At 40.6% G+C, this 11,213-nt stretch overlaps 1 protein-coding gene across 1 annotated transcript in view; it reads left to right on the forward strand.

Moving 5' to 3' along the window:
* RALGPS2 (Ral GEF with PH domain and SH3 binding motif 2) overlaps window positions 1-11,213 on the forward strand; it is a 77,850-nt gene that overhangs the window by 59,826 nt on the left and 6,811 nt on the right. The window contains exons 11-12 of the mRNA XM_089683962.1: window positions 7,563-7,668; window positions 9,625-9,716. Coding sequence (XP_089540088.1) covers window positions 7,563-7,668; window positions 9,625-9,716 — 198 coding nt within the window. The remainder of the gene's footprint in view (window positions 1-7,562; window positions 7,669-9,624; window positions 9,717-11,213) is intronic.

An 11,213-nucleotide genomic window follows, 5' to 3' on the forward strand; every position in this document is an offset into this window, starting at 1 on the left:
ACAGGACAGTTCCTTAGGATTCTGAGGAATTGCTTGAATCTTAGGGAATTTCATGAGAAAGCTATCCATTTAGGTAAGAGATTCAAAGCCAGAGGGTATCCTAACCTTATAGTAAGGGATGGCATCAAAGTAGAGAGGATATCCTGAATAAGCAAGGTGTACGCTCAAAATCCATACAGAATGATGTAGGTAAAATAGGTATTGTTACCACATATGGAACCCATTGGGATCGGTTGCAATTTCTACTGGGTAGATATTGGCATATATTACTGTTGGACAATAGGCTAAAGAAAATTTTAGGTCCAACACCTAATTTAATAGCCAGGTGAGCTCCAGCTATTGGTGATGCCTTGGTCCACAATGAATACATCCCCACCAAAAAAAGAAATACCAGGTTATCTTTTTTAAGCCAATAGTGTGCATGTACCCGTGTGGACATTGTAGCATTTGTAAATATATGGTAAAAACAAAAATCTTTGAAAATTCAAACAAAACCCAGAAATATCAAATTTGTTCATTTATCAACTGCTCCTCTAGCTTTGTTGTATATCAGATTATATGCCCTTGTGGCAAAATTTATATTGGTAAAACGCATAGAGAATTCAGAAAATGGATGGGTGAATACCTTACTAGTATCTCCACTGCTGATGATAAATCACCAGTGGCCATACACTTTAGAGATGAACATGGCGGAGAGTCAAATGTATGGTGATTTTTAAATTAGAGTTATCTGAAAGAAGAGGAGATAGAGACAGGATACTTCTCCAGAAAGAAGCCATGTGGCTCTTTCTGTTAGAATCTATTATCACTAAAGGATTTAATAGTGATTTGTCCCTGCAATGTTTTCTCTGATCCGCCTCAATATATGTCTCATATATTGGGATTAGGACAGTTGTCTATATTGATTTGACTTTGTGACTTATAGGCGGTCGCTCTAAGTACCATTTGGGATATTATTTATGTGGCCAATTTTGGCTGGGAGCCTTGTGTAAGTGTTTCTTAATGAGTTGGCTGAGGTGGGGTCACTATTCACTATGGCAACCCTTACTCTATATGCATTGCTGTTTCCTGCCGTGGGCTTCACCTGGTACGAACGGCGACGGTTAGATATGCATACTTACTGGTGTTCATGTCTTATTTTTAGATGTATATACATTTTTTCATGACTAATGGTCAAGGTAATGCCATGATATAGAATCTTTTCCATTTTTGGTTTGTGTTCCCTTCATGTTCCTATCCGCTTAATGTTAAGTGGATGACAGACTGTCATTAAAAAGTTGAGATTCCTTTAAGTGGAGTAAGGGCGGATACTTTTGGTGATATACACATTAGTGTCATTTATTATTCTACTGCAATTGCATGGATTGCCTTCTACATTACCACCATTATTGCCTCTTTCCATCTGGCACTGGCCATATAGAGGTTACTAATATCATGCATTGATTGGACTCTGAGGCTATTGCCCTGTATATTGACTTGTTCTACATCGTTACCTCTTTTGGCCATTGGCCATGGTCACACTGGCCTTACTTGATTGCATTATACTTTATTGTTTACGCTATTGCATTATATGGCTGCTGTTTAGTACTATTTCTATCTATCTGCATCATTTATCTAGGTGGCCCGGTGTGTGTAGTTGCCGCAGCTGTCCATGTAGCGGGGCTTGGGGGTGTTGGTGGACTGGCGTTATTCCCCTCAGCTCCTCTTTCCTTACTGTGAGGGGGTGACGGGACGGGTGGGTTTCTCCATCTGGGGGAGGGGAGTGTTGTGGGTTCTCTCGGGGGGCTTTGGTTTTGGGGGGTTGGAGTCATCGGTGGGGTGGATAGTGTTAGGGGTTGAATCTTGCAGGGTTATCATTGGGATAGGTTAGTCCCAGTGGACATTTTTCCATCCCTTGGTCCGGTTTTGAGGGCCTCCCCCCTCTTGATTCCCCTGAGGGGGTAGCGTGCTCTGACATGTAGGATTGGTGGTCATACCTCCGATGTTCATTTATTGTTTTTGGTTTATAATAAAATTCATTTGAGGTTAGCCCATTAGGTGTGCAGCTTATTTTCTTTTGTTTTTATTTTTATAGTTGATTAGGTAGCACCCTTCCAGATATGCTGGGGGCACCTCATTTTTATCCTCAGGTACTGTGTGTGAACTCCCCAGCATTTCCCCTTTCCTTTTTCCCTGATTTTTGATGTAACCCTTTATGCTGCCAATAAATTTAGTAACATACTACACTATTGGTGCTCTGCATATATCTCCTTATATTAGCATTAACCCTTGCTGGTTGAGGTGAAGATGATCACTGCCATTGTGAAGGGACCCTGAAGCCTTGATTTAAAGCTGTATTAGATCTCGTACTAACTGTGGGGGCCACTCAAGAAGGTGAGGGTACACCTGTAAATCATGTGGTGTAATGGAGTGAAGTGGGCAACTTGGGAGAAGTTAAAAGTTGTTCACTTGATGAGGCACTTCATAAGAATTTTCACAGTAGTGAACGTTTGAAGAACTTGGGCAATCTGTTTCTATAAAGTGAACTTTGCACTTGGGTAATTTGCCTTTACACAGTTCATTTTATATTTATTTATAGTTACTTGTATTAAGTCTATAGAAGAAAATCACTGTGGTAATATTTGTTGGTATAAATGAAGTATATGGGTATTTTATTTTATCACTGATATGAATAAGAGTTTTTTTTACTGTGATATTTATTGATTTTTTTTTTTATAATTCATATATATTTTTGTAGTTAATTTGGAAGTATACCTCTGTGTAGCAAAATGGAGGACTTCACCATATTCCTTAATTTAACTAAACAGAGTCCATGTGTAAGTTGTGATGTTAAAAAAAAGAATTCCAAGAATTGTTTTCATTTTTTCCTATGGGCTGTGTCCGCACTGCATGGGTTAACTGCTCGTTTTTGTCTAGGGCAGTGGTTCTCAACCTTCCTAATGCTGCGACCCTTTAATACAGTTCCTCATGTTGTGGGGACCCCAACCATAAAATTATTTTCGTTGCTACTTCATAACTACAGCAGCTCTTCTCATTCCCGCCATACAAGGCGTCACACCTCCCCCATCCCCACCACACAGAGCAGCCAGCTCTCTTCACACACGACCCGCTCTCACCTCCACCCCGCCACCATCATGGATCCGCTCTCCCCCCTCCTTCACCCAGTCCCCAGCTAGCCGGCTCCCTGACAGAGGCCACACCCGATCTGAGGACGTCAAAACTTTTTCACTGGCGCTTCCCATTGACACATCACCTCGTCTGGTTCAAGTTCAATCCCGATAAGCCCTGCCCCGCATTTAGAGCTGGAGATGATGTCGCCGATCAGCGATGATTGGGGGAGCAGTGCAGACAATGGGAGTGGCGGATGTTGTGGGAGATGATAGGCTGGGGCAGAGGGGTCATGTGTTATCACTGCTGACTGTTCTCTTACTCGTATGTGGGCGTATCTGCATGTGGGTGGACCCGCCTGGAGACTGATAGAGGAGCGGTGTCTCGGTTACTAAGACAAAATCGGAAATATGTGTTTTCGGATGATCTTAGGCGACCCCTGTGAAAGGGTCGTTCGACCCCCAAAGGGGTCACGACCCACAGGTTGAGAACCGCTGGTCTAGGGGATTTCAGAGTGAAGATATACTTGCCTAATCCACTGATCCTCCGAGCACAAGACCGGTCCCTGCCGCTCCTGCCCCCCCTGCCCTCCCTGCCCTCTCTTCTCCCTGCACACTAGTGGTCTTGTGAATGCATTGTTCCTGACATCATCATGCCAATAGACCAACTCTGGACATGAAAACGTCAGGAACAGTCCACCACTGAACATGGGGGAGCATGGTTTTCCAAAGGATCGGGTAAGTATAGCCGTTCGTTGTGCCCCTAGACAAAACAAGCAGTTAACCCATGCAGTGTAGGCACAGCCCCACTGCATGGGAGAAAAAAATATTTACATGAAGTTTTGCTTTAATGAAATGCCAGGTATATTCATGAGACATGGAAGAGCTCTGTAGTACTTACCAAAAGAGTCTAGGGTGTAAAGGGCTCATAAAATAAATACTGCACAATTATAAACTTCAGTGGTTTTACTTACATATTTGCTCTGTGCTCCACCAGTTTTGGCACTCTGAAACGAGCAGAGAGCAGCAGGGCTGAATTAAAATTCTGTAAACATGATGGGCTTTCCTCCAGTCCCAGAACTTTCTCGTCTCTATTGAACAGAGATAGAACACCTAATTTTTATGAATGGGTGTAACATGAAGCTGCGGTGCATAACGGAGAGTTGATAACCCCTAAGTTGCTACTTATTTGAGTGATACTTTCACAGCACTGTAAAGCCTTGTTCACATGCACACTGTCTGTGTCCATGCAGCCGCTGCATCCCAATTGACATGAATGGGGATACACTGAACACCTGTGCAGGCAAACAAGGACCTCTCTCGGGAATACAGTATTGTTCACCGATGTGAACAAGGCCTAACTGGATGATTTACATATTCTTGACCATTCTTGGCCATGCAGTGATCTTTGGCTTCCTCATAGTATCAAGCCATTGTTTTCTACATTATTGGACTAGTCTGTTGTTAATAAAATCAGCTCATATGAAAGCATTCAGTGTTTGAGAACAAAGAATGGGATGAGTGGGAGTGTTTAAAGAAAATGATTAAAGAAAGTAAACTATGCAATCATATGTTTGGGCACATTGCATTCTCTGCTGGATTACAGACAATTGTGTGCAGGCTCTTCTACAGCTAAACAGTGAGATCCTCCTCTGTGACTGCCTTTGGTGAAATCTACATTTCATCTACAGCTACAGAGCCATGGCTCACCCAACTCTGATTTTAGCTGGTTATTCAGCAGGGACCAGACGAATTTTGGCCCGTGTGTACCCTCTCTCTGTTTAATGGAAGGCAAATTTAGATTCAATCAGCGTAGGCAACTAATGTTTGCAGCGCTGATCTGTGTACTCCGGTGGTCCTGCTGTCAGAATACAATAGCACGGCAGGGGAGATTCCCACATCCACATTTTATGTGTGGATGCAGGAATCTGTCAGTTTTTATTTTGTATCAACCCACTGGTTGAATGAAACAAAAAAAAAAAACTGTCAGTGTATAGCTTTAGACTCTCATCTGATCATCTTTATTCAGGTTATCAAAGGTGATTTCAGAGCCTGAGTGACATATTATTAACATATATAGTGTATTACCATTATTAAGATATGTAAAGTTAGTGAAACAGTTGGGGATCTATCTTGTAACTGTGACTATGCTAGAGAACATAAGATTTTGTAAAAGCATTAATGAAAAGGTATGGATAGACTAAAATAATGATAGATATTTAGCCACACTCAGCTTCTCTACCCATTCCTAACAATGAGAGATGCTGGTGCAGGAGCTGTTGCTTCTTTCAGCCATACATTAAGAGATCCATTCAAAAAAGGCATCAGCAGGGCTAGATTTTCCAAAATTATAAATGTTTAAATGTTGCATCCGTAAAATCTGATCAGTTACCGTGGCCTTAGTCATAGATTATGACAGTTATGACTAAGGCCAGTGTGGCTGAAACGGGTTAACAGGTCTGCTATGTCGGATTGTCTATGATGTGCAAATAAACCTTTTTTGTATTTTTGGAAGATCTAACCATGCTGCTGCCTTTTTTGAATGGATATACTGAAATGGTTGAAGGTCTCCCCTTTTTATTACTCTGTTCACCAGCCAGCAGGCAAGTTCTTATGTCCAGTACATCAAGGAGCAGACGCACGGGCTGATTAATGAAGACTGTAGCAGAAACTGGGCTAGTTCTTTATTTCCTAAAACTAACCAGATATGTATTAGAACCTGGATCGGCTCCTGTAGACAGTATTTTAGCTTATACTACAGATATCCTAGTTCTTCCTTTTTTTAAATCATTTCAGCCACTCATTCCAATTGAACCTCCTTGTAACTTTGATATTTATTCAGAAACTTGATAATCAGAACTGGATGTTCAAGTATTTGACAAAGTTGCTAAAAAATCCTTCTTATATTGTGGTCCATACTGTGCAGATAGGTGAATATGCCGAATACAAAACAGAATGAGATTTTTATAATCTGTCATAACTCAGCCATGATTTTACATGTAAATATGGGGTTATTTTACTGATACAGTAGAGTTTTATTTATGTACAGAATGAGTGAGTCACTCTTTTAAGATCCAATAAATTTCATTGTTATTGAGAACAGATGGATACACAACTACTGTCTTGTGCTGGTCTAATTCTGTGCAGAATTACAACTGTTATTTTACTATGACTTGAAGGATTATTGCTATTGGCTACAAAGACTCCTATATAGCAGCTTTTTCCAAATTCTTGCTTTTATCACTACATTTAGGGAAATTCACCCCTTGTGTTTTCCAAAGCTTACTCCGTTGTTAACTTACCATCACAGAGTTTACAGCATCACTTTTTATCTTTTACCTTCTTACATTGCCAACCTACAGTAAGGAGTTTGTTATCAAAATATATACTGAACACAAAAGCCAGTGTTTCTTGTGGTGTCTTTCTTAGGCAGGCCGTAGACGGGCCGTTTTATCAGCTGAATTTTCGGCCGATAAACGAAAAATCGGTTGGCCCCGTTGCCGATTCTGACACCAATGTCCACGAAAAACGCCCGTTTTTCACACATTTTGCAGCATGACCGATAAAACTAAACGAGAAGATCCGCGAAAAACGGCCTCCGTGCTGGCCCCACTAACGGCGTGAATAGAAACGACCCATCTATGGCCTGCATTTGACAACTGAAACTAGAGTCGGCCATAGATTGAGAGTTGACCACTTCAGCAGGGACCAGACAAATTTCTATTCAGCTATGGGCAGGCTGGTTGTACTGAAGTCAGTCTATTGATCTAATAGAATATACAATAGCGCAGCAGGAGGGATTCCCCCATCAATGCTGACTGTTTTGATGGGGAAATTTATTTATATATATATTTTATTTTTTTCCCCTTTCATTCCGTTGAATAATCTGTGGCCTGTTTAAAGGTGCTTCAGTTCTAATTCCTGATGAGGCCGTTGCACTGAAAATGTTCATGTGTTCCACTGTTGGACAGTTAAAGGATAAGTTCACCTTTTGTAACATCTCTCTGCGGACTGTCACAATCTGAAAATAACACAGCCGTAATGTCATAGTATAAGTATAGGTAGGGAAAATTACCTGGGAAAAATATCTAAATAAAATACAGTGTAATACCTTTTAACATGCCAGGGCTGTAAGTAAATGCTCTGCCTACTACTGATTTAAGGCATCACATGGCCTTTGCTGAGCCAGAACACCTAGCAAGACGTAAATTCTGTTATTGAGAGGGTCTTTTCTATGCATTCCTCAAAATGCAAATTAAAGGCTTATTATAGTTATGGGGAGAGTTTTGTTTTTCTACATTTCTAAACGTAAGGAATGATTTGGTGCTTTTTAGGTAGAGAAGTATAGCATAGTGCTTGTGCTTAGAGAGGAAATGTACGGAATAGCTCCAGTTATCAAGATGATTTAGTACCAGCCAGGAAGTTACAGTATTTATGCCAATGTTTCCATTTCAGTTCAAGTCTACATCTACAAAAAATGTGTCAGTTGTGGGCTGGATGGTGATGATGGCTGATGACCCTGAACACCTTGATCTCTTTCTACTCACGGACTCTGAAAAAGGTAAGTCATACTAGTGTGGCCATGAAGATTTGAGAATCAGTTGGTCTCAGAAAGAAAGGGAAACCCTGCCTTTCTTCACTGATGAAAAGCTCATATACTGACTGTGTTGAAGTGTAAGGAAAGTGATTGTAGAAGATTGACACTGCTAGCTTCCAAGGATACAAAGCAAGTCCACTCAAAATCTGTGATCTATTTTGGGCTGAATGCTGTCTTGCTTAGATCATGCATTTGATTGTTTTATGTCTTTGTGACACCACAGCCATAATATAATTTGTGATGACTTTGTGTTTTAACCATTTAAAGGCCAAGCCTTTTCTGGCACTTTTTGTTTACATGTAACAATCATCATTTTTGGTAAAAATGTCTAAGAACCCCGAAACATTCTATATTTTTTTTTAAATCGGAGGCCCTAGAGAAAAAATTGGTGGTTGTTTCAATTTGTCACAGGGAATTAGCATAGCGGTTTTTCGAATACAATTTTTTGGAAAACAATACGCTTTTTTGAATTTTAATGCAAAAAAAAAAACCATACATAACCCAATTTTTTGGTAACATATACAAGATGATGTTACGCTGAGTAAATAGATACCAAACATGTTATGCTTTAAAATTGCACACACGTGTGCAGCGGCGACAAACCTAAATTTTACTTTCCACCGATGATGCTTACACAGAAGAATCTGGTGTTAGAATTACTACCTATGATCTGATGTTTGTGGTGATACCACACGTGTGGGATGATCACTGTTTCCATGCATGCAGGACCAACACATGCGCAGTGGGGCCCTTTAAAAAAAATTTTTTTTTTTTTTTTTTTTACACTGTCGCTTTAATTTTTTTTCTTTTACACTTCACTTTAATTTTTTTTATTTAATCACTTGCTGTCACGAGGAATGTAAACATTCCTCGTGACAGCAATAGGCAGTGACAAATACACTTTATGGAGAGGTTTGGGGTCTGTAAGACCCCAGATCCCATCTCTGCCCTTAAAAGCATTTTATCACATAAAGATCGGTGTGATCAGATGCTTTTCATTTTTAAAAATGGTGCCGTTTACATCCAGGTAAACCAGAAGTGATGTTTGCTCAGTGCTTCCGGTTTCCTGTATCATAGAGGCGAACAGAGCAGTTCTGGTCTTTGTTTGTCTCTGTGATCTGCTGGCAGAAACACCGACTCGTCAATCAGGTGTCCTGGTGGGATGGGAGATCCTGGTAATGCCACAGAAGTGGGGGGGGGGGTGCATCCCTCCCGCTGCTTGTAAAAGAGATCCAGTGGCTAGTTAGGTTTTTACAAGAGAGCTGATCGTTGGCTCTATAACGGCACCGGGATTATTCCTACAGCTGCAGGCATTATCTCGGTATAACCACTTGAAGTCCAGCTACGTACTGGTATGCCGCTAGTCCTGTGTCAAATATAAACTGCAGGAATTAATCATTTTAAATTGTAAATACAACAAAACTGGAAGCGCACACTGGGAGAGACAAATCTGCTTCGGCTTGTCCCCTCCCTAACCACACACCATCAACACATTTTATCCAATCATGGGCTTAGTCAGATTGTGGGTGCAAAGATATGATCCTGGCTCTCTGCCTGTACATCTGTCCAGACTTTCAGTTATGTCAGTGGACTACAAGCGCACTGTTCAGTGCACTTGTGTAGACCTGTTGGCAGACAGAACTTCTACTTCATTCATAGATCCCTGTGAATTAATGACATGGTTGTGCGGGTGAAGACCCTCAGCCATGCTGATTTTAAAAGTGAAAGCAGCTGTGGGAGAGAAGAACCCCCATACACTGTCACAGGAGTGAGCTGTGGAATTAGCTTTTACGTACTTATCACAGCTCAAAGAACATGTGGAAAATGTTCTCATATACTGCAAGAAAGGTTAACCTGTATTTCTTTTATAGTGGTCTCATTTATGTAGACAACCAATAACCTTTTTTTTCTTGCCATCAGGAAACTCTTACAAATTTCAGGCTGGGAACCGTTCGAATGCCATGTTGTGGTTCAAACATCTAAGTGCAGCCTGCCAAAGCAACAGACAACAGGTAAGAGAACTTGCATTACAAGTGGGGTTAGATAACCTTTAATTGAGTACAACTGAAAATGTAAAAACAGTTCATAGGTAAATGCCACCGACTCACTCCTTGATGTGTGTACATCCAGGAATTCCCCAAATGTAAATATGTTAGTTAATTTGATCAGCACTTCATAGTATGTAAAGGTTTGTTGCCCTACAATTTTCCTCACTATTTTGTGTCTAGGCATTTTGAATAAATCCTGCTGTTGCTGAGAGCAGAACTAAAGTCCCACTAGTGAAAACTTTGAGCAGACAGGCAGGCAGTATCTCTTCTGAAATAAAAGAATCCTACCTGCCTGTTTGCAGTCTTCTGTGGAATGTGCACTGAGCTGCACAAGCGCAGCCCAATTTACATTCAGGCACAGCACTGTGTGACGGGATTACTGCACATGTGCACGATTGATGTCATCCGGCACCACCCAATGAGAACAGTTGAAGCCCAGCACCCAGAAGAAGTCGGGTAAAAGATGTTAGCGAGGAACATTGGACCGCTGACAGGAGTTAAATATAGTGGGTATAGAAAAGAATCAAAGTTTTCAATGGGAAGAAAGTTTACCTTTCAACATGACAATGACCCAAAGTACACAGCAAAAAAGACCACACAGTAGTTGAAGGAGAAAAAAGTGAATGTCCTTGCATGCCCTAGTTAGAGCCCAGACTTAAACCCCATTGAAAAGCTGTGGAATGACTTGAAGACTGCAGTCCACAGACAGTCACTATCAAATTTAACTGAACTTTAGCAGTTAAGAGTGCTAACTTTGCACATCTAGGGGTGATCCTTTTTCCAACTCAGTGATTCTGTTTTTGAATTTTGTTTGTGTTGTATCTCTCACTTGGATGTTATAAGTTGCACTAAATACAGCTGGATAAAACAAAAACCGTGTCTGTCTTCATTTCAGGCTGCATAGCAACAAAATGTGATTCTTTTAAAGGGAGGTGATTCTTTTCTATACCTACTGTATCATGGAGTTTAGCTTCACTTTAAACTGTCCCAAACCTCAGTGGATCTCACAGGCAAAATATGTGCAATGCTGTTTTTCTGGTCCTCAGCAAAAACAGTCTCTCCTGTCATTCTTTATCTTTCGTTAGAAAAGTAACATTCAATTTCTAGTTGCAATAGACAAGGGGAACATTTCTTACTTCAGACACTTTGATCTTTGTGTAGCTACTGGTGTGTTGATCTGAAATGGCACAGATGAGTCTTAATAATCTACTGATACTAAATTTATACCTGTCCCAGTAAAGATGATTCTGAAACAGCGCAGACCTGAGGTATATCTTTTCTTGAGACACTTCAAAACGTTACACACCATCTATGGTGGTGGTTCTAAAACACCATGCAGTCCCTGCCTCTAGCAGCAGAAATAATTGCTGTCAGTGATTTTTCGTAAGATTTTATTCATCATAAATGACAAATTGCAATAATATGTTACATTATGTTTTGTATAACATCGGTGGATTTGGT

The sequence above is a fragment of the Staurois parvus genome, unplaced genomic scaffold (assembly GCF_062004578.1).
Source record: "Staurois parvus isolate SC_StPar_1 unplaced genomic scaffold, SC_StPar_1.0 ptg000332l, whole genome shotgun sequence".
In the NCBI taxonomy this organism is placed as follows: Eukaryota; Metazoa; Chordata; class Amphibia; order Anura; family Ranidae; genus Staurois; species Staurois parvus.